The 25,389-nt window shown below is 38.2% G+C and overlaps 1 protein-coding gene across 1 annotated transcript in view; it reads left to right on the top strand.

Moving 5' to 3' along the window:
- rundc3b (RUN domain containing 3b) overlaps positions 1–25,389 on the top strand; it is a 44,620-nt gene that overhangs the window by 1,145 nt on the left and 18,086 nt on the right. The window contains exons 2-4 of the mRNA XM_007242088.4: positions 14,383–14,498; positions 20,537–20,670; positions 24,892–24,977. Of these exons, the coding sequence (XP_007242150.1) occupies positions 14,383–14,498; positions 20,537–20,670; positions 24,892–24,977 (336 nt within the window). The remainder of the gene's footprint in view (positions 1–14,382; positions 14,499–20,536; positions 20,671–24,891; positions 24,978–25,389) is intronic.

The following is a 25,389-nucleotide window of genomic DNA, read 5'->3' on the forward strand; positions in this document are numbered from 1 at the left end:
TCTGTTGATGATGTGGTGATGAATTTGGGCAACACAATATGTCATTAATGTCTGATGAAAAAATGTGCATCTGCAAAACAACAGCTTTCTAGGAGAGAGAGAGAGAGAGAGAGAGATAAAAAAAACCTGACTTCCAGTAGACGTCAATTTAAAAAGAGTTCATTTCAGGTAATTTGAATAAGGGACAATTTGGTTGGGACAATTTGTGTGTTCAAACTAAAAATGCACATTGGACATCGGACAGAAACAATATCAGTTCAGTATCAGTATAAAATCAATGTATGGCATGTGTAGTGTGTAAAATGTTTTGTGCAATGTCAAATTACATTTAAAAATGCTGTTTGTTACAAAGAAAAAATCACACTGTTCTCATTTTTCAGGACAGTCTCTGTCAGGTTAACGATTATATGTACCCAACACTATTTAATTTGCTCCAATCATTGATACACAAATTGCATTATTACTATCTCAACATGTTGGATCATAGACGTCTGGCAAAATTTGGTGAGAATTCACGCATTTTCTAACATCGCTATATATTACAGAAAAAAAATGCAATGTCAATTTTTTTCAATATCGTGCTGCCCTAGACTATAACGGCTTTTTCTACTACTTTTTAAACAAAAATCTATTACACACTTCCATTAAAAATATATATATTGAACCCTTAACATTTTTAATGTCCTTGCAGACAAACCAACTAAGCAAAATACATTTACCTGAACAGTGCCATTCTAGAGATCATAGAGATGTGGTAGGCTGGTGTTGACTCTAATGCAATGACTTTGAAGGTGTATTAGGTCAGTGTTGGGCTTACAGTAAAATGACCCAGGAAGTCTGTTATGTTAGTATTGAGAATTATGTAGCTCTGGTGTCGTGTTTTGTAAGTGTGGGGTAGGGGTGGGCAATATGCCCCTAAAATAATATCACAATATGTCATTTTATTTTTGAGATAACAAAACTCTTGGCGAAATGACAAAACACTGAATAAAAAAAATATTTAAAAAATACACTACTGCAACAAAATGAAAATGTAATCTTATTATAGCATATAATATGATATGGCACTCACCTTACTGGGATATAAAAAAATACAAGAACTTTATCAGATTTGTAACAAAATCAAGTAAATGATGTAGAAACGATTTTTCATAGTATTTTCGCAATAACGATACTCTGCAATGACAAAACTGAATAAAAAAAATATTTTAAGAATACACTACTGCAACAAAATGTATTTTTGCATACGATATGATGTGGCACACCCCTAACTGAGATAATAAAAAAAATAAAAGAATTTTATCAGCTTTATAACAGAAGTCAATGTTGCAGAATGTAATGATACTAATAATGCACTCCATATATCTCTCCATATATCCAGGATTAAAGTAAAATAAATGATACTGGACAGATATAATCTGTCTCTAGTAGATATATAATGGGAAATGAGAATAGTGTGAATTTTTCTTTTGCTAAAAACAGTAAAAAAGTGGTACCCTGATGTGATAATTAGGGGTGGGTGATATGGCACGATATTTCAGGGTATAATATCGTTCATGATATTGAAAAATGTTGGCGATATTATCGCATACGATATGATATGGCACGCCCCTAGTGTTCGGTTAGTGATGGTAAAAAAGATAGCTTTTTGAACTTTGAATTTGATGTATATTTATATGCAGTTAAAGCTAAAACAACCATCTTCAGAGCCACACTCTGGTAGCCATGGTTGAGCAATGTGGTAAATGAGGGTGTGGAGACTTGAGGGGAAAGTATTGGCACATACTGTGATTAAAAGGCTATCTCTCCAGGAGCACAGGCCGGCAACTCTATTTACAGATCTCTAATCAAACCCTGAATGAGGACTGTAATCAATGATGACTCACAAAGGCTGATTAAATCATTGTAACAGCCTGAATATGGAGACTGCTTAATGAGGATTTGATTCGTCTCGCATGCTTTGCTGAAAGGGCGTGATGTACAGTGTGAGGAACTGGTTGATTTGGGAACACAGTAAATGTGCTTAAACCGCTGCATCTACTGGTGAACTGCAGATAACTGCTTGGATAACCTGTAAGTCAGTGTTTCTCAATTTACAGTTCTGCAGACCTGCCTGACCCTCACGGCTGCCTAATCCTTTCACATTTTTCTTGACCCCAGGAGGTACTCAGTACAGCTACAGTACAGCTGGGTTTCAATTCTGAGTCACTGTGTTGTTCAATGTATCTAAGCAACACTTAAAATAATAGAAAAACACGAAAATTGAATCAAATTATGTTTATGACTGCAAAAAAAACAATCAGTACATGTTCCTTCAAACATATTTTTCCTCAGACACCCTTTGAATACCCTGTTCATCTGTTCTAATTTTTGAAGGATACAAGGATTAAAGAAGACTTTATTGTCATTCAAATAACATGTGGTATATGAGGTGGAATGAAATTGTATTCTCATGGTCCAGTTACACCTAAAGAGCTATTGTTAAATAGATCAATTTAAATAAATAACATAAAATAAAATGGAATAAAATAGATATGTGGACAAATACACATATGAACATATGAAGGGGAGTAGGAAAGTAGCAGCAGTTTCTCCAACAAAAGCAGGATAAACACTTTAAATATTGAAGCCTGTCAAACATTTTGGGAGCCTGCACTTTCAGTTCTCCACTCCTGCTTTAAACTAATAAACAAGTCCACAGAAAAATCGAGAAATTCCAAAAATCGTGATTGTCATATGTGTGAAAAATGGTGTGACTCTGATCTATTGTCGCGTAGGTGTGTGTGTGGCAGTGTGTTGGCCACTTTTGTATGCTGCACATTTCCAGTCAGCGTTTTAAGTGGTAATTGTGCTTTGTTGAAGTGCCTTGGTTTGACTCATCCACTCGGGTTGAGTAGGTCTGTCAGAACAGCCCTGCATTTTAAACATGTGCTTCATGTCCTATTCCCTAAGAGATCACACAGCTTAACTGCTGTCAGTGCTTTGGTCTGGATCTGCAGTAACAGAAAGGCACCAACTCTGCAGAGGCCTAGTGTTAGCATCATGGGTAACCTGCCGAGCCCGACTGCTGTGTCTGTTAGCATCACGGCTCCAATCCTTCCTAGACATCCTGTAAATATTGTGAGGCCCTATGAAATCTGATTTGTTTTTGGGGGAACAAATGCTGCAGGGGTTCTACCTAACCATAAAAGTCAGGGAGCCTGCTGCATTTTAAAAGGGACCACAGATTATGAACAAATAGTGCAAACTCCTTTTTAGCTTTAGCTTTTAGCAAGTGCTGTTAGTACTGTGCGTCCCTTACAACCCTAGACCAATTTTATAGCTGAACCTTTATTCACTTAAAAATGACAAGGCAGTTATTGAAGATGGTCACACATGCCAGAGATTATTTTCAGAAGATTCTTGGCTACTCAAATATTTCTTGAAGAGTAACTAAAATTTTTAAAAATTTCATTTTTATAATAATAGCTGAAATAAGTTGTTCTGTAATAATTCAAATATATCAACTCTGTATATTAGCCAAATACTAACAGAATTGGGATATATGACCACTAACTGGCGATGCTAACTGTTTTCCGAGCTGAATTAACGGCTGGTGTTTAATAACAGATGGATAACGCTGTGTTGGTTAGATTAGTAGGTTGTGGATTGATATAATATGTGGAATATGTATAAGTATATTATAGTATACTTCATATAGAGCGTATTAGCTTGAATGCTTACTGTATTCCGAGATGAATTATTGGCTGGTTTTTGATATCAGAATGATGTCTCTTTGCTTGTTAGATATGGTAAATTCTGCTGTTGTATGTGATATGTGTATGATGTCTTTACATTACTCCGGTCTTCAGTTACGAAGATCAGCACACCAGCACCAGGTTACATTGTCGGAAATCATAGGGCTCTAGTGTATCGTTGCTAACCTTCCCAACCCTGTCAAGCCCTGATGCTGTGTCTCTTAGCATTCCAACCTGCTAAGGTTGGCTATTCGCATCACGGTTAACCTGTCTAAACCCTACCAAAATCCTTATGGGCAATCAGTTCACTTGCCAGGGTGTTTGGAGAAGGTTTGGAGCAGGTTCTTCCACAGGGCAAGACCAACATACACATGGCTATGAACACAAAGAGCAGAGAACAGCACACACAGAAGGTGTGTGACTCTATTCTTTGCACAGTAAGCTACTGCTCATCTTTACAGATTAATTACCGTATTTTTCGGACTATAAGGCGCACCGTATTATAAGACGCACTATCAAAGAACGCCTATTTTCTGCTATTTTTCCATACATAGGGCGCATCGCATTATAAGGCGCGTTAAGTGACACTAGAAAGGGTGCCTATATCAAAGTGAACAGGGGTGGCGCCATGTTTCCCTTCCCCCACCGGGGGTGGTCGCTTGCCGGTGGAGCGTCTCAGTATACAAATCTAGCTATTTCAAAGTCAAACGAGTGCTGGATATTAATCTACACAGATTCCTCTCCTGAAAACTGTTTATTTGGGTGAGTAACGTGCTTCAGTTTATTTACAGTAAGCTTAGATTTCCAGATGTCCACTAAGGCTTGCTGCACCAGCGTTAGCATAGCTATCCGCTAGCACGCTAGCTAGTCACCTAAACTAGTAAAGTTAACCCAAACTTAAACGACAGCGTTACACTGAGTAATCCTGCGTGTTCTGGTAAGACAGTGAGATATTAGCTAGCGATTCGTCCCCCGTAGCTTGTTTTAACACGGTAAACAAGCAGATTACAGGCTGATAAAACTCACCTCTGAGAGAGTTAGCGCTTAGCATCTAGCTAATGCTAGCCAGGCAAAGCAGCACAGACTTACAGGCCGATAACTCACCTCTGAACGGTGAACGCTTAGCGATTAGCATCTAACTCTAATAATACTGCTCCAGCAGTATTAAAAGTGCTAAATTTAGAAAATAGTGATCTCTGAACAGTGAAAAAGCTAGCTAGCTAAGCGGTTAGCATCTAGCTATTGCTGCTCCAGCCTCGGAGCGGCACGGCTCTGCACGGAGTGTGTGTTTACTGCTCCTTACACCTGACGGGTAAAATTTAGATAATACTGATCTCTGAACAGTGAATAAGCTAGCTAATGCTATTTGCTGCTCCAGCCTCGGAGCTGCACGGCTCTGGACTCTGTATAGCACTGAAACTCTGTATAACGCTGCACGGAGTGTGTGTTTACTGCTCCTTACAACCTGACGAGTAAAATTTAGATAATACTGATCTCTGAACAGTGAATAAGCTAGGTAATGCTATTTGCTGCTCCAGCCTCGGAGCTGCACGGCTCTGGACTCTGTATAGCACTGAAACTCTGTATAACGCTGCACGGAGTGTGTGTTTACTGCTCCTTACAACCTGACGAGTAAAATTTAGATAATACTGATCTCAGTGAATAAGCTAGCTAGCTTAGCGGTTAGCATCTAGCTAATGCTATTGCTGCTCAGCCTCGGAGCTGCACGGCTCTGGACTCTGTATAGCACTGAAACTCTCTATAACGCTGCACGGAGTGTGTGTTTACTGCTCCTTACAACCTGACGAGTAAAATCCATACAAAAGGCGCACCGTATTATAAGACGCACTGTCAGTTTTTGTGAAAATTAAAAGTTTTTAAGTGTGCCTTATAGTCCGAAAAATACGGTAACTGTTTGTAAAAACTTACTTCACCGTAGAGATCTGTATAGGCACAATTTGGCTTAGCTCTTAGATCAGAGCAAGGGGTGGGTTATTTTGTGTAGTGCAGCACTCACCAGAGCGTGTGTTGTTATGTGTATAAACATTGGAGTCAAGAAGCCGCATGCATACTTAATGACGTGGCAGTAAATTCGCTCTTAAAGGTCACATCTAAGCCTTACCTGTCTCTGAGAATAAGCATGTACACAATCAAGGCAATTAAAACAATGTTAGGAATGCAACATCTTTTAAAAGGAATTTTAAAAGTTATAAATCATTTTAGTGATCTTAAAATACTTACCAATATTTGTAAGCTTCATGTAATGCACTGGATCGATCCAGATCCCTGGCCGAGGCATGTTTTTACGTCCAAGAATTTCAGGAAGCCCTACAATGCCCCTGTCTAGAAAGAAGCAAGCACGTTCATGTGTTTTTAACCTTATGCAAACAATTGCTAGTTTTCTCTGTGCACTCCCATCTTCAAGACAATAGCCACAAATTAAGTAATTGCTATTGAAATTATTTGAATTCATTGAATTTGGTCGGGCTGATTTACATTTAGTGGTCCAACTATGCAAGGCAGTGCCACGTTGCACTCCTTTGAAGTAGGAAAAGCCATCGTGGCATGGTGCCAATATAAATGCCCGCTAATGTCAGACACCCTCGAGGGACCCAGCAGGAGCCCAGTCGTTGTGTAGGCCACTAGTCAACATGATGCTACAAAGACTATTCAGAGGCAGCCTTCCTCAATAGACTTGAGCACAGAGTCTGAATGAAGTGTGTGCGTGTCTGGAGGTGAACGAGAGCAAAGCAAATGAGTTGTTGTTGTTTTTGGTGTTTTTCCAATGAGCTGTCGTTCAGTGATGAACAGAGCTGTGTTTCCATTCCTTCAGTAGATTGCCTTTTGCAGTGTTCCAGTAAGTGAACCGCAGAAACTTGTGAAAGCAGTTTAAGGGCATTTGTTATTTTAGGAACGGATAAACCCCTACCCTTTTTTTGACATCAGCTGCTGGAGCCCTGAGAGAGCACAGTTGGCCTTGCTCTCTCTGGCTGGGTAGATGGCGCTTTCTACACGCATCACTCTAAAGGGTGATGTCAATCAGCACATGGTGTCTGTGAGCTAATGTATCAGAACCCAGTCGCTGCGCTTTTCCCAAGTGTGCTGTGATGCTACTCGGTAATGCTGCATCAGCAGCAGTTCAAAAAGAGGTGGAGTCTGACTTCACATGTATCGGAGGAGGCATATGCTAGTCTTTACCCCCTACTGGTGTTGGAGCATCACTAGTGATTGGGGGAGTCCTAATGAGTGGGTTGGGTAATCGGTCTTGTAAGTTGGGGAGAAAATTAGATAAAAATTATACATAAAAATTCTTAGACTTTAAAGGACATGTATTAAATGTATTTTATATGTATATCTTGCTTGGAAATACTGTATATAATTTTTTATGTGACAGTGTTTTATTTCCCATCCTCTCATCAGGAAGCTCCATATGGTCCACAGTTTTGCTTTATCCTTGTGTTTTCCTAGTTGAGTTGAAACAAACATAGGGCTGCACTTGGAGCCACTGGATTACATTACTTTATTTTAATGCAGCAAGGAATCAATGATGAATATTTAGATAATTACTCATTTAAACGCATACATACATCCAGTCACAGTGGTTCCAGAATTCATTGGGTGCAAGCCAGGAATAATCCCCTGAACATGACACAAGTCCAGTAAAGGTTGCACAAATTGTTTCATCTGTAAAATAGTGATTTATAATTCCCACACAGTATTTCAGACTCTGTGATCACATGATTCTACCAGTGTTGAGAGGGTGATGGTTAACATGTGCTTCCTTTAAGTCACATGAAGCCAGCCAAGCAATTTTTTAAACTGCTACTGATGCAGCACCATTGGACAGTTGAACTTCCTTAGATAGATCAAAATCAGACAGACAGAAACTCTGTTGGTCCCATTGTAAAATTAGAAGGAGAGCAATAACTAACTGACTTGGTTTATCAGCTTACAGGCAGCCACACTGACCAGCATTGTACTAAGTAATGCTACCAAGTAGTGCTGTCAAATATGTGACATAAATGAAGGGAGTGTTTGCCTAGTCCTGGGTTCAATTTTCCCAGACACAATTTAAGCCTAGTCTTGGGCCCAATCCCATTTTTAATTTGTACCCCTACCCCTTGTATTTAACTGTAACTCCTGTTAATTCCTCCTCCTAAGAATTGGGACAACTCTTCATGAACCTGTACGTGACCCTGCAGGGCTGATGCGATAGCCTTAGGGTGCTAAAGTTCAGCAACCTAGCTGCTGGATATTAGTTCATTTTAGGGCATTTTAGGATATGTTTCCAACAAGGAGGCAGGTGGTACAATAATGAATTGTTATTGCCTAACCCTTAATTTCTCTTTGATTAGGAGCTGAAATTGTTTAATATAATCTTTTTTATTATTTTTCCATTCCACCTTAAATGGTGCTGCCTCTGCTGTCTGGTGGAACAGGAATGGGACCTTTAGCTAGTTAGCTACCAAGACGCACTAGTAGTGATTTAAAAAAAAATGTTATGAAGGAAATAAAACATTGAATTTACACATTAAACTATGGAAATATAGTGGTTATCATATATTTTTTACAAGAAAATTACTTGTGCTTGTGCTGCCATCTTGCCAGTGATTTCTCTTTTCCCTTTGTTTGTAGCTTGCCTTTAAAAAATCTCAATTTGAGGTTGTATAGGGCCATATATCTCTAACACTACATCCTACCCCTCAAGCCTTACAAGAATCAGGACAACCTACCCCTAGGCATAAATAGGCAAAACAGAGGGGTTGGAAGTGGTGAAATGCGCCTAGGGTGAAATGGGAATGGGTCATGGCCTTGGGGTTGAATGTTTAAATGTTTCAAATATTTGGAAAACTACTCTTGTAGTTGGTTCTTTTAAATGATTTAATACATAGCAAAACTCTTTTGTACATTTTCCTTTTACTGAAAAATACAATGTAGACAATGACTATGGGGGTGGTCAGGTTGGGGGATGGTGTAAATTAGATTTTTGGCCAAATCTGTCACTTTAAATTTGGGGCTTATGTTTACCTGGCTGATAAGCTGTGCACTCTGACTCGCTCTGCTGTTCAGCCAGCTGTATCCTGGCTGAGCTGAAAACAAGAGTCATGACAAACTAGTATATGTCTGTGTGTGTGTCTGTGAAATAGTGTGCGATTTTATAGTTGTGTGTGTTTGCTTCTGTGATGTCCCCTTCAGCCTTGTCATGGCTTCTCTTTACTGGTTGCTGTCAGAAAGTGATGAATCAGGTGGCCACGGGGGAGAAGTGCAGTCACCACAGAAACACGACATCCATCCCTCCACATCTCTCTGTGGCAGAGATACGGCCCCTCAGTGTGCCGTATCAGAGCCTGTTACTCCTGCTGTCGATCTCTCTCTCTTGCTTCCACACACTCTGTCTGTCTTTGCTGGGTATTTGCATTGATTTCTAAACTGCTAAAGGCAGATCTGCTGTGCTACACCAACATCAGCATCTTTACCACATCAGCAGAATGGCATCAGATGTCTTCTTTTATTTTACAAACAAACCAACAAGCTTACAATCTGTAGAAATGCAATATAAACTTTAATTAAAACATCTCCCAAACTTTATTAAAACATCTCCCATTAGTACACAATAGGTGTAATGAGTTTATCAGTCACTACCTGTGTTAGAATGTTTCAGCCGGCTGCAGCAAACCATTAGTACATATAAAGTATTTTTTAAGGAAGTTCACAAAAAGCTTTGTTATACTTCGCTCTCTTAAATTATTAAAAAATATATCTTATTGATTTGTAGTGTATCAAGTGTATCACTTAAACAATTCACCACATTATGTACTGTATATATTTACAGCATTTACACAGATGTAACATTGCTAATTCTGCATCCAGGTTTGTTCTCTTCAAGTATATTAATTCTCTCCATTTTGGAAAAGCACTTCAGATATAAAATCCGGTAATCAGTGGTCTTGTTAATATGTTTTTTTGCTCTCATCGATATATTTTTGCACACATCTCTATATGGGTTTGGGTGAAAAGACAATAGAGAGAATAGAGTTAAAGGAATGTGGTGCTTAGGAGTGCTCATATAGACTGACAGGAGGTCGAAATAAATACAAATATGAAGCTGGTCTGGTTCAGTGTTTTTTAAATATGCTTTCTCAGGTATTCTGATACACATGTAAAATAAAATGAGGGAAAATCAACTATTTCACTGTAAACTTTAATTGAATGGATTTGTATAGATTCACATCAGTCTCTACAGTAGTTTTATTTTTGTAACTTTGCCGGCTAGGAGAAAGAGAGGCCTGTTTTCCACCCATTTTTATGTTTGTTGATTGGAGAAAGGAAAATGTCAGAAGGGAAATTAGCTGTGAAATGTCACTGTGTATCCTGGCTCCTGAATGCTGATGTGTGCAGCAGTCCTCTAAAACGCAGAGAGAGGCGATTTTCGGGATAAAAAAGACACTTCTTTCAGACCGTAATTACATATGATGGAGGCAGTGCAAAAGGCACGAAATAATGCACTAATTTCCCCTCAGGGGGACTAAACAATTGAAAGCTGTCTATGTCTATGCCCTTTTGATATGGTGTATATATGTTTCGTGTATGTTTACATTTGTGGTTATGAAGCAGGAAGTCAGTTAATGCCAGGGTGTGCATGGCTATAGGAGATAATGCAGTTAACAAATTGATCTCCTCTATAAACCCACTTGCTGCTTTTAGTGTTTTAAAGCATCCAGCTGTAAAGGCCTGTGCACTGTTTTTCAATAGCAGGAGCTTGTGCTTCATTCAGCCTGCAGTAAGGTAATAGGCTAGGCAGTGGTGGTTGAGTCAGAAACCTAATTTACGTAAAACACCAAAAGCAAGAGTGGGCAGAGCTTCACTAATCTATGAAATACTCCATCTAAAAATTGTGGAATGATGTCAGAAAAATGATTCAGAGACTCCCTGGAGAAAGCCCTATGTAGTAGCAACAAAGCTGACGATCAGTATTGGATGCTGGTGATCTTCGGGCCCTCAGGTGGCAAAGCATTAAAAACAGACTGTACTGATTCTGTAAAGGAAATCACTGCATTGGCTCAGGAAAACCTGTGTAATCCACCAATGCAAGCTAAAACTGAATCATATAAAGAAGAAGCCATACTGTATGTCGCTCCGGTCACAATCATTGCAGTGTTCTCTTGGCCAATCTACTTAATTACTGGTTATGTGAGCATCGTAGCTCCACTGTGAAACTAGAGGAAGGAAACCTCAAATACTAGACACGGGTAACAGACTGCATTCAGCTTTTTTGCTACGCTATCACATTAAACTGGACAAATTATTACTGCTACCTCTGTCTCTTCCAACAATATGAAAATTAGTAAAACATGCATGCACTGTAGCTGTTAGCAGACAGGCCAGTTCATCCATTCTCTTTAGTACATAGTTGTGCTTGATGTCATGAAAAAATTTGGGTTTTTTTTTTCTCACTATAGTTCATGAGCTTGGTTGTCTGCCCATTAGTCAACCTTGGCAACATTGTGTGTGTGTGTGTGTAAGAGAGAAAGAGAGAGAGAGAGAGACAGAGGAAAAATAATGGAGCAGGAATAGTAAAATCAGAATGAGGAAAAACACTCTTCTTGCAGGAATTTCTGTTTATTTGGAATAAACATTACAGATGAATTCCAGTTTGAATTGATCCAAATTCATCCAAATGACATTCTCTTAGGTCTTAATACATTTTTTAAGTTAAAAAAAACACGTAACCCCCTGTATGTCAAGGAATGTTAAATAGCAAGAGTTCTTGCTGTTTATCTTCATAAATATCACATCCCGTCCATCTGGCACTCACCTCACAATCAGTCTCGCTCCAAATCTAAAAATTCACATCCATTGCCATGAGCACACTGGCCAATGTTTATCCATACTCATTAAATAACACCTCACAACATACACATTTTCCATTAGGCATAGTTCCTTAGTGTAGTGTTACTTAGTGTACTTTTTTACAGGGAGTAAACAAGCTGTGTGTGTGTGTGTGTGTGCATTTACACGTCTATCTCAGGAATAGGAGCAAATTAAAGTTGCTTAATGCATTTATTAGTACTGGAGTCCAAAAACATTTGGGCATATAGTCTATCTTAATAAAAATGTTCCTGTTTTGTCTTTTTTTCTGTCCCATTTCTGTGTTTGTCCTTCCTCTGTTTCTTTTGTTCACCATGTGCTTGTGTTTTGTTTCTGTCTTGTCTCCTCCTGTGTCTTAGAATAACCAGGTCGTACAGGCCACCATATGTTGCAGGTTTCGAGTTCTTGCATAAGATGTCAATGGTTTTGGGTGAACCTGGCTCTACTGTTTAATCTGCTCTTCTGCTTGAGAAAAAGTGCTTTCTAAGTTCTGTTTTTTTCTCAGATATGTTTCATTTTTTTCTTCATTAAAAGTGCACTAATATTTTCTTATCAATATACATACAGCTCTGGAAAACAAATAAGAGACCACTTCAGTTTTTGAATCAGTTTCTCTGATTTTGCCATTTATAGGTATATATTTAAGTAAAATTAACGTGGTTGTTTTATTCTGTAAACTACGGACAACATTTCTCCCAAATTCTGAATAAAAATATTGTCATTTAGAGCATTTATTAGCAGAAAATGAGAAATGGCTGAAATAACAAAAAAAGATGCTTTCAGACCTCAAATAATGCAAAGAAAACAAGTTCATATTCATAGTCAAAGTGTTAGGAGTTCAGAAATCAATATTTGGTGGAATAACTCTGGTTTGTAATCACAGTTTTTATGCATCTTGGCATGTTCTCCTCCACCAGTCTTACACTCTGCTTTTGGATAACTTTATGCAAGTCCTGGTGCAAAAAATTCAAGCAGTTCAGTTTGGTTTGATGGTTTGTGATCATCCATCTTCCTCTTGATTATATTCCAGAGGTTTTCAACTTGGTAAAATCAAAGAATCTCATCATTTTATTTTTTCCAGAGCTGTATGTATATACATATTTGTGTATCCAAAATCTCACTAAAGACAGTGAATAATAATAATGTTGTACCACAAATCTGAGACAATGTAAAAGATGTTGCTCAGTGGCCTTTAGTGAGTGATCTGCTGCCAGGCCAAAGCCGTGAAAGGTAACGAGGCATGGCCGTGCTGTTTTTGAATCTGATCCATGACCTCCGGCTGCTCCCTGTTGTGTGTGTGGTCAGTAGAATGGGAGTGTGACGGGACCACTGTTCTTCCTTATCTATTTTTAAAGAGTGTCTGGTCCAAGGTGTTGTTTACCTCCCCAAGTTTAGAATGGAACAGTAGTTCAGTCAGACAGTCCAGTGTCTGACACTCTCTCTTTCTGTCTACCTTCCTGCACACATTTTCAAGGGTGTGGGATTTGTATTTTAGCTACCAATCTGATATGTTACTAATCACGTTATATCATAGTATACACTGGACACATTTTCAAGGGTGTGGAATTTGTATTTTAGCTAATCTGATATGTTACTGATCACATGTTATATCACAATATGATCTGGACACATTTCAAGGGTGTGGAATTTGTATTTTAGCAAATCTGATGTGGAATTTGTATTTTAGCTACCATTCACACTGTATAAAATTGATCTGCCTGGCTGTCGTCCCAAAAAGTAGCCTCTTCTAAGAATGACGCACAAGAAATCCCGCAAACAGTTTGCTGAAGACAACTGATCAAGTACATAGATTACTGGAACCACGTCCTGCTGTCTAATGTGACCAAGATAAGATTGTTTTGTTCAGAAGGTGTCATGCATTTGTGTGTGGCAACCAGGAGAGGAGTAAAAAATGTGCCTTGCGTACAGTCAAGCATGGTGGTGGGAGTGTCATTTTTTGGGGCTGCATGTGTGCTGCTGGCTGTGGGGAACTACTGTTCATTATTTGCTGTTTGCTGTAGTTTTTCTATTTTACTCGCAAAAAAAATCATACAGTAAGGAACAGCAGCAGGAGCTCCTCAGATAAAGTATTGTTACCATCACTCAAGTGTGTTAGCTTGATAACTGGCTAGGTTAGCTAGTGTTCTGTATCTGCTTCTTTGGTCGGCGCTGTTCTACACAGCGTTCCGCAATGCCTCTAGCAGTATGGGGTTATGTGAAAAATGCATACTTTAATTTTAATTTCCCCTCCGATATACCAGGTGAACAGGTATACCACCCAAGGTTTCTTAACATCTACCAACTCTGTACCTTTGGGCAAATAGGTTGAAGACAAATACCAAAAAAATAGTCACCTTAAAAATGTGTTCTCGAAATTTTAGTGTTGACTTAATGTTTATTTGTAACAACAATGCACTATACAAAATGATGGGGTTAAAAACACAGTGGATGACAGTTGAGGGATGTTCACTTTTTTTTTTCGCATTTAAACATCTGAACATTTAAAGAGCATTTAAATCCCACATTCAGCTTTTTCTGTTTTTTTAAAGCTATAGAGAAACCTAGGAACAGAGGCCGTACTCACAGAAAGCAAAGATAGAATTTTTTATGTAAATGCGATTTCCATTTCCAGACTCTTGAGTGGTAATTACAGCTTTAAAAACATTGCACATTTCACAGGCTTTTCTCATGATTAGATTGAATGTAGCAATAAAACACTCTATTGGCCTTGAGAAATGAGAGGTGTATTTTTGACCTGGCTGGTGTGTCTCTGCAGGTTCTCTGTGAAAACGCTGATCGATCGCTCCTGCTTTGAGACTATAGACGACACGTCTCCGGAGTTCATCAACTTTGTCTCCATTCTGGAACAGATACTCAGCCATCGACTCAAAGGTAGAACAGTTTTATAATTGCATCCTACAGAGCACGCACGCATGCATGCGCGCACACACACATACACAGTGATATTTTAAGCACTTACAGTATGACTGGTGTGGTGGGCTCCATCGACCAATGGGGTGGAGGTTACAATTTTTAGTAAGGATACTTTAGTTAACATTACTTATAGAACGGCTCTTAATTGACACTAATTAAGACATTATTTATCATTGCACATTTCTTTAACTAATCTCAATTCATTATTATTTATTTATTTAAGATCTTGAGCATTAAATTTAATAATGTTTAATCATGTCTTAACTATTATCAATTAATCATTAGTTGAGACATTATTTAACCAATTAACAATGTTTATTGCTGTCAAAATTACTGTTATTTCTGTATAAAGCGATAGCTATGATAACCAGACGATAGGATTCGATAAACTTTATTTTCTATTTCCCGTTTAAGTAGTGCTGTGAACAGGCACAGCACGCGATCAGGCAGCGCGCGGAACTGCCTCACAGCTCAGCACTTAAAGGCTATTATTTTATAAACATTAGCAGTAAATAATCTCAAAATAACAACAAATATAAAAATAGAAAAACAGTAAAACATGTGTGATACATGTGATACATACTTTTTATATGACCAAAATGTATTAGACTAAAACTAGACTAAAACTAGACTAAAACTAATAATATCCCATAGACTAAAATGTAACTAAAACTATTATACATTTTAGTCAAAAGACTAAGACTAAACTGTATCAAAATCACCTGTCGAAATGAACACTGTGATATACTATTGTATTTCGCTTTATGTAGTTGCCTGCATTCAGGGAGAGAAATAATTATTTGATTAAATATAATTGTATTAAAAAGTTCTATTGCAATTTAATTTAAACAGACAAATAATGTAAAGGGTCTGATTTTTTTTTGTTTATATATTTGTCCCCTTCTACTTGCTTTAAGGGCCAAACATGTGGGGGGGTTCTGGACCTGTGTGGATGTATAATGACTTTTAAAAATCAATTTAAAAGCTGTCTGAGCACCTTTTACCCACCTGGCAAGATGTGAACATCCTAGTGTCTGTCCTCAAGACTCTGAGCCTACTAGTGATTTTGGCCATAACTCCCTGATTCTGTCACTTATGAGTAAAAAGAAACCTCTAAGTGTAGCAAAGAGTGATTTGATTTATATTGTGATATATATCGATATCGGCTGATATGAAAAACTGTATCGTGATAAGATTTTTTTCCATATCGCCCAGCGCTAACCGGAGTATATATTAGTATTCATAACCCTTACTTATGCCAATCTAAGTGTGCATTTTTAACTGTTGTTTACATGCCTATTATAGTGAGATATATTTTCCCACCCTGTCCAACACTTTCCAACACTGTCCCAAAAAAAACTCAAGTGTTTAACTTAATATCACAATATCACTGAAACCTGCACTTTTTCCATTCACTCCATCTCTTTTTTTGTAGCAACCCCAGATCATTTGCTTAGTTAAATTCAGGGGGTGATTTTTTTTTGACCAGGCAGTGTATCATAACAGAGCAGTTATACCCTTTTAAATACAACGATTTTATTCAATCACAGTTTGGGAAATATATATGCTTTTTTCTTCATAAACTGCAGTCCACACTGTGTGGATGGAGTACTGTTCACTGTTATATATGTGAACATACAAAAGAACACAATAGACAAGTTCACTATTATCAAATATCCAATATTATAATGGTCACGTCCATTTGTTGTATGATAAGTCAATAATGTGTTTATCGTGAGAGGCCTACATGAGAATATAACCTAATATTGACACCCATATAAAGTACACAATCTAGCCTAGACATTCACTTTATTAGAAACATCTTCCATTAGGGGCAGTTAGACAATCTAACCACATAGTCCCATCCTGTTAATGTTCACTTTGTATGAGTCATCCCCAAGATCTCTATCAGTGGTCTGACCACAGAGCAGTTCTTGACTGGATATTTTTGGACAGTGGACCAACATAGCAGGTATATGGTTGTGTAAAAATGGGAATAATATGGGAAATATTTATTGATCTACACATATAAATGTATTTTGTAGCATATAGTGTGTAACACAACATGCTAGACATCACGCTGTGGAGTTGTAGAGGTTCCTAATGGTTTCCTGCGATAATCCATTCCATTTAACTTGAATATTCAAATACAGTTCCTGCAAATTTAGCAGTAAAGGTAAAAAAGAGTATTGATAGCATGACCAACAGCATTCCACACATTTTCAGCAGGGGTTAAGTCTAGGGGTGAGACAATTTATTAATATTGTGATATATTGTATGGTTTTAGTCGTATTGTATTAATAGTGTATCGATAAATGTTGTCAAATATTATTATTTTTTTTAAAACATAGATGCTCTAAATTCCCTAACATTTGCCCCCTTCCTCATTAGACTTACTAAAGTTACTGCTTTATTACGCCATATGGTGGCGTTAATCAAATGATTTGGGAAATCATGTGAATACTGAAGAAAACTGGCTGTAAAATTTTATAAAACTGGGACCAGTAAATCCATAATTTCTGGGGTTGGACGATGTTGACAAAATTTCTTAATTTCTTAATTTCAGATAACAGTGAATTCTGTATGTTATTGATATGAACAATGTCATTGTGCACTTATGTTGCCAGTAGTGTTGTAGGGAGTGGGTGGAAGTTACCAAGGTCAAGATCAGGTGCTATAAAGAGGGCTTTGAGTGGTTCTTATGCGTTGCCACAGTCAGAAGATTGCTGGCTTAAATCTCGGTCATGCTGTTTGGCATCAGCAGCCAGAGCCCGAGAGAGCACAATTGGCCTTGCTCTCACACTGGGTGGGTAGATGGCATGAGTTGCTTCACCTTCCTCCGAGCTACTCAGCAGTGCTGAATCAGGAGCAGTTGGAAAAGAGGCGGTGGCTGACTTCAGATGTATCAGAGGAGGCATGTACTAGTCGTTACCCTCTTTGTGTTGGGGCATCACTAGTGATGTGGTGAGTGGGTGGGGTAACAACACAGCTGTATTGTGGGGAAAGCAAGATAAAAAAAGTGCTATACAAATACTCTCTTAGGAGTATTTGCTCAGTGATTTTTTTTTTTTGCTGCAGTTCATCTAATTAAATAAAACTAATTAGACTCTCTATAAAGAAATGTACTTTTGGGACAGTGTTGTTTAAGCGCTGATGTTGTGCTATATTATGTTCTTTGTTACTGTTGTGCTGGAAATAATCCACCGCCTTAAAAACATCAGTAAACCTGTGTTAAAAAAAATAGGTTGGCTACAGTCTGTAGCTCTACTTTTCTAGTAGACCTATGAAGTATTTTCAGGTGGAGACGTGAAAAAGTGACTATAAAGTGGAAGGACATGGTGGATGGTTCTAATGAAGTGGAAGCTGATTGTTGTGCAGTGCTGTAATTATCCATCTTCAAATCCATTTCCACATCCTCCTAACATTTCTTCCTGAGCCCACACTTACTAAGTGTGTGTTATTTGTCCTCACCTCAGTGTTGTTTGCGGAACGTTAAGTGAATGCGACTTTCACGTCAGAAAATGCTCCTTTCTTTTCCCTGCGTGTAAAGTGTAAACAAACCGAAGTTTCCATTAGAAGTCATTAGCCACCTGAGGGTCCGTGTGAGCAGAAGCCATTAGCACTGTGAGAGCATTATGCATGCAGAGGCAGGTGCTCGGCCTGGCTTTTCCTCCATCTCAATTTCTCCCTCTCTCTGCTTTTTCTCTCAATCATTTCATGTCTCCTCCAGTGGCAGGTAGCACACATTGTTAGAGTGACTTGCAAAAATTCAGAAATGGTCTCAGCTTACGTACACTCTCTGTATAGCTCTGACCTCCTGAAAAATCCAGCTCAGTTTCAGATCAGATCTAAATTGGAATTTGATGGTCAAGGTGGTTGAAAAGCTGTCAATTCAGGGGAAACCCTATGCTTGTAGGCTAGCTGGTTAACCAGCTCCTGACCAGGTTAAGTCCAATCCATCTGTAAAAAAGATTTCACACTTCTACTTCAGTGATAAAACACTTGCATCCGGACTACAATTAAAAAAAAAGGAGGACCAGTGAGTTTTTTGGCTTTCTCAGTCACGTGATATCATGTTCAGTAGCTCCTCCATTTCCTCTCGCTGTTGTGTTTAGATGAATCTCCGTGGAAGCGCACGCCAAAAGTGAAATTAAGGTGCGTCACAGAAGATGCCCCATAAAAGAGAAAATTACCCCAGGACCCCCTGAGATGGGGCTTTAGTTTATGTCCAATTTGATTTAATGGTCATTCTTGCACATGCTGCTTAAAAACAAGTCCGGCCTTGCTGGCCCACCAGCTTGGTTGGTCAATATGGTCTTGATGGTCATCCACCATGATTGATCTACTTGACCAACTTGAGCAGGTTGTGCTATTTCTTTTCAGCAGAATGGACACTCCAAATTTTTGAAAAGATATCACCTTAGGAATTGTTTTAGGAATGACCTAAAACAAATATCTTTCTTCAAATATCAATTGTTGTTGTTGATATATCTGGCCACAAATAGTAGGGATGCACCGATGTGGGAATTCTAGGAACAATGCTGATATACACATCTATAACTTACAGAGAAACTAGATACCCCAATATAACTTTAGAAGTAAATGTAACATTTTATATACCTTGCATTGTAGCTTTTAACAAACTGTATAGAAACTATGCATGATAATGAAAATAATAAATAATAAAACACTTCTGTAGGGAGCTTTTGTTTACATTCCTCCCCTGCCTCTCTGTCGCGCTCAGTGTTAGTTCTTGTTTTTTCACCCGTTCTTTGGCTTCCTATCTCCTTATACGGGCATTTTTTCTCAGCCGTGTCCCAATTCATTAGCCAGGGCAGTGGTAAAGAATTGGACTGTGACCCTGACAACACCAGCTTGATCCCGAGTGTGTGTTTATTTATTTATTATTTTCTTTCCTCGTGGGGTAACCTGCTTTTAGATCAACTGTTCTGCAGTTGGGTTCAACAACCCTCTGAGCTGGAGAGCTACTAGTCTGTAGCACTCCATCCCATTACACTTCTCCATTTTCCAAAACTGATTTTTTTTTGTTGCCCGCGGCCAAATTTAACTGCCGACCTTTGATGTAGACATGTGACAATGCCAATGCTTATAAAAAAGCAGTTATCTGTTGATGCAGATATAACACCAATATCATTGTGCATCCCTAGTAGAGAATACTGGTGCATTGTGGGACACACATGAACAGCAGTAAAGGTAAATCGATAACAGTGTGGACTATAGTTTTACTGTTGCTGTTACTTTTTGCAGAGTTGTAATCAAAACTTACTGGCTGAGTAGACATCTGTAGGAGTGTGTGGATAGAACCAATATAGTTTGTAAACACTGAGTACATTTACAACATTAATACACTTATTACTCCAGTCATAATTACATTTTCTGATTATTCAAATCAAGATTAAAACAGCATACTGCAGTTCCTTACATCAGGTTAAGTCCCAGAAATACAATTCAGAAAATCCGATAGAGAACGTACTGTTAGAAACCATAAAAACAAATTCTCATTTGCCATTGAAGTTGGTCCAATTATTCAAACCAGTAGAATAAATTAAATTGTTTTTTAATATAAATGATTTCCAAAAATAAACAATGAATGAACAGATTCCACAAAGGGAACTTTTTAGAAGATGCCCTTTTGTTGGAGAAGGTAAAAATTATATAAATCATACTGTATGTTTATATAATGACTTATTGTACACACTGTTTGGTCATTTCTATTGGTCCATTCCTCATAAATACAATATGAAGCTTTTACCCTCCACCACTGCGACATAAAATGAACATTTAAGCTCAAAGCCCTTCAGCTTGAAGGACTCTCACCTTCACCAAGGAGTGAAGCAGAATCCATTTAGACCACCAGAACACTTTAAAGCTGTTTAGTGAAAAACACAATTTCCACTGTTACACTTTTGGTGAGAGGTCCTGCAAGGAATTTAATGTGTGTTTGACTTCCCCTCTCTCCCCCCTTCTCTCCGCAGGTCAGGTCAGTTGGTTTGGCTACGAGAGTCCACGTAGCTTCTGGGATTATGTGCGAGTGGCCTGTAGCAAAGTCCCTCACAGCTGCATCCACAGCATTGAGAGCATGGAGAACGTCCGCAGCTCCAGAGCTAAGGTAATAATCCGAATCTGTATCTTCATCATGTAATAGCATGTAAAGCTCATGAAAACACATCTCAATCATTCAAATATGCTGTTTCATTTAGTCTCTTTTGCCACAGTTGTACAAAAACAAGCACCTAGCCATGCAGTCTGTCTGTACAAACATTAGTGAGAGAATGGGTGCTTGTAAAGAGGTGCTGTAATAGGATGACACTGTTACAAGACAGCTTGTGAAATTTCTTCCCTGCAGGTTCATATTCCTTCATCAGCTGTGAGTGGTTAATATTGAAAAGTGTAAGCATTTGGGAATCACAGTAACTCATCCATGAAGTGTCCAATCATGTATAAGTTACAGAGCAGGGTGTCCAAGTGCTCAGGATCATAGTGCAGAAAAGTGTTCAACTGTTTTTAATGCTGATTAACCCTTTAATAGGCCAGGATTTTTGTCAAATTTCTGCCTGACATCACACCCCTAAATCTTGAAGATTTCTATTCAAGCATTACATAAAAGCTTTCATGTTATCATCATAAGGAACGTTAATCTGGAACTGTCAAAATATAGTGAATAAAATCATAAAATTGGCTCTTTCCAGAACTTCTTTTTGAAATCAATACAAATCCTGAATACAAATCAACCAGTTCATGGCCTTACGTCTATTTTCATACATGCAGAATTTGTGTTGATTCTTGTTACTGATCTGAAATTATTAAGTGAAGTAGATAGATAGATAGATAGATAGATAGATACTTTATTGATCCTGAAGGAAATTTAGCAGCCAGTAGCAGTTACACAACACAGTCGAAACAAACAGTACACAGTAGAAACAAACAATAAGTATTATAAAATAAAATAAAAGAGCACAGTGAGGAATATAAGACTAAACTATAAAATTATAAACTGAGACTTAAAAATATATACATAAATATATAAATACAAAAAAACTATACAAAGTGTGAAAGTAATCAGTCATAGATAGTGCAAAAGTACAGGATGTACAGTAAAGTGACAGAGTGTCCAGGGGTGCAAATGTACAAGATGTACAGTAAAGTGTCCAGGAGTGAAAAGGTACAGAGTGTACAGTAAAGTGCCAAGTGTCCAGGGATGCAAATGAACAGTATATACAGTAAAAGTAGAGAGAAAACAGGCAGCTTCTCCAAGTGTCCTGTAGGAAATTTCAAAGCCCTCAAATTGTCTGTAGCCCGTATACAGGTAAATCAATTTAACAGGTTAATAACTGCAGAGATCCACAACGTCTGATAGAGCTGCTAAGATAGACAACTCCACATTATACTATATTATAGTTAATCCCAATACTGTAGTGTGATTGGCTGAGAGATATTGTAGAAGTGTCAGTATTAATAACAACACAGAAACTAAAGCCCTTTCAGTATTACTCTGCCACATACACATATTATCTAAGACAAAAAAACTATTTTAAAATGTTTCAGCCAGCATGTTTGACATTAGTGTCTTTACAGTTATTTGATTTGGTTTTGTATAATCACAAATTATAAATGATTCAATGTGAAAGCAAATTGTTTGAGATTTCACACTGTTATTCACACAGCATCTCAGCCTAAATGTGTGATGGGCAGTGCTGCACCACTGAAAAGAAAAGAAAAGAAAAGAAAAGATCTCAAAAGAAGCCAAAGGCTCACAAAATAAAGCAAAGAGATCTGAAAAGAAAGCCATAAAAAGATCTCAAAAGAAAGCAAGAAGTAGAGTTTGTTTGTGTTTTGGTCTGGCTTATTTGAAGGTAAAAGCTGTCTTTTATTTGTACATGCCATTTTGTGGCATTTCCTTTGTTCTGTTTCCCGCCTTTTTTGTGCACCTCTTCAGGGTTTTGTTTTCCACCCATTTCCAGTCTCCTCTGTGGAGAATCAAACCAAGTTCCACAAGCACACTCTTTTTGATACAAACACTATTAAAACATGTTTATAAAGAGCTCAAATAATCAAATAATCAAATAATTATAAATATGCCTGAGTAAACATATATAATTGAAAATAAATAAATGAATAAATCCAAAAACAAGCAACCATTTTGCTCTGCATTTGGATCCAACATCACCATCTCCTTTAACAAAATATAATCACACTAAACACAGACCAATAGTGTAGGTAGATAGGTAGGAAGGTAGGGTGCATTTAGTAGTTTGAGATACACAATACAGTCATCCAATCAGAGGCTGTTTGTCCCAGGAACTACATGTCTTCACTCCAATCTCACCATCTCCTTCAAGAACGCACTGGTCACTCCACTGGCAGAAGCTCAAAGCCTTTGCATAGTTATGGATGACCAATTATTGTTCTCGAACCATGTTGCAAATCTGACTTGATTATGCAGATTTCTCCTTTACAACATTTGGATAATCTGACTGTTTCTCTCCAAGGAAGCCTTGTCATTTTAAAAAGACTTGAAAACTGCAGTTGTCTTCTGGCTGGTCTTCTGTTGCAAGCCATAAGGTCTCTGCAACTGATTCAGAATCAGTGGCAGCACGACTCGTCTTCAGTCTTCCAAAGTTCAGTCATGTGACTCCTTTGCTGCGTTCCCTTCACTGGCTTCATGATGCTGCTCCTGCATCAGATTCAAAACCCTGATAGTGGCCTACAAACCAAAAAATGGACGAGCTTCCTCATACTTGATGGCAATGGTCAAACCAGATCTGTACTAAGAGCTTGTAGAGCTTCCAGTACGGCTTGGCTCGAACCACCATCCCTTTAAGACCAACAGAAGACAATCCTTACCTTGCCCTGCCTAGGATCAAGGTGGTGGAACGAACTACCACTGGATGTCAGAACAGCAGATTCACTCACACTCTTCAATTGCAGAATGAAGACTCATCTTTTAAAGAGTTCCTAAACCAGTTAAACCAGTCACACCAACCAATTTTCTCCTGGTTGTCTAAACATTATCAAAGCTTGATGTATCTCTTGATCCCAGAGACTGTAAAAAAGATGGATGCCGTGTCGCCGTTCCCATTCATTCAATGAAAATGAAGCCAAAAACTTCCGCCATGTTGCCGATCCTGATACCCGAGTCTGCGCAGTAGAGACCAGAGGAGGGAGAAAGACAGTGGAGAGACAGCCTACTCATTTAAATAACCCCGCCCCTGAGGGCTGCCTCGCGGTCACTGGCTGCAGAGCGCAGCGGAGCGGAGCTGACGGTCTGTTATTGGTCCCGCCCATAACCAGCCTTTTTACAATAACCACACCTTTTTAAAAAGAGCTGAATAACGTTTTAAAAACCGAATTCTGTGGGGATATAAAAATTTGACATTATAAGCAGAGGTTACACTAGCTGTTGCATTTAAATAATGGAGGTAGAATTACAGTATATTAGAAAAAAACGTGACTGAAAGTTGTCTGTTTTCCCACTGAAACCTATGGGGATGGGTGGGGTTACACAGCTTTCTGAAACTGAACAGCAGGGGGCGCCCGACCTGTGGTGGCTTCACTTTTGAGAGACGATGCTCTGTCCAGCTATACACAGTCTATGCTTGATGCTAGTCTCTACAAACTAGCTATGGACTTTTGTAAGTCGTTCTGGATAAGGGCATCTTTTAAATACCCTAAATGTAATTGTAAGTGGAATGCAGAGCAGGTGTGTACGCAACAAAGCTTCACTTTTTTATCTGTATACGTATAGTTTTATTTCTATGAATATAAAATTGGATGTCAAGAAGGTTCATGCAGATGTAATGTGTAGATGTCTCAATACTTGTGTCCATGTAATGTAAGCAAAGTAAAATTTCCAGACACACAAAGCACAGCCAGGCAAGAGACCTTCCTTTTTATAATATTAAACACCAAAAGGATCAGTGGTCAGAATAAAAAATGTAAGAGTCTCCCAGAAGAATCAATATATCAGTGATTTCATCACAGCGTTTTAATCTGATGACAACATTAAAAATAAATCTTCTCCTTCCCTTCCTTTCTCTCTCTCTCTCTCTCTCTCTCTCTCTCTCTCTCTCTCTCTCTCTCTCTCTATTTCATTCATTTCTATTCAATAAAGCTACTGGCATGTCTATATTTAGCATGACTGAAATAACAACAACTAATATATACAGGTTTTATGACGTCTGAGAGTTCCTTTGAAATAAACAAGAATCAGTGAGTAAAAATAGTGGCTTAGAGAAATGAAGGTCGAGTGAAGGCAGAAAAGCTACACAAAGTCATTTGTTTATTTCTCTCTCTCTTTCTCTCTCTCTCTCTCTCTTTCTCTCTTTCTCAGGGTCGTGCCTGGATTAGAGTTGCTTTGATGGAGAAGCGTCTGTCTGAATATATGTCTGCTGCTTTGAGAGACTTCAAAACCACAAGGTCTTTCTCTCCTTTTCTAAAACAAACACACCGTGACAAGCCTCTGCAGGCAGCTCTTATCTGCAGCTCAGATTCACAGAAGCAGCGAGACTGATCGATTGTCTGATTAGAAACTGTGTGATTGAGAAAATTATATTAAAATGCTGGTAGCGAGTGTGTTCTGAAAATGTTGTGACTAACAAGTAAGGATTTTAGGTCAGAAAAAGAATTAAGTGACAGAAATACACAAGTAAAAGTACACATTGTTGCTGTGCAATGAAAAAAAACAAGTATATCTGAACACACAAACTGACCCTTAAACTGTGTCAAAATTTCTTGATGAATGGACCAATAGAATTTCTCCAAAATTACCTGAAATAAACTCTTTTTACATTGACTTCCATTAATAGTTTTTAAGGTTTTAGCTCTCTCC

The sequence above is a fragment of the Astyanax mexicanus genome, chromosome 1, assembly GCF_023375975.1.
Source record: "Astyanax mexicanus isolate ESR-SI-001 chromosome 1, AstMex3_surface, whole genome shotgun sequence".
Classification (NCBI taxonomy): Eukaryota; Metazoa; Chordata; class Actinopteri; order Characiformes; family Acestrorhamphidae; genus Astyanax; species Astyanax mexicanus.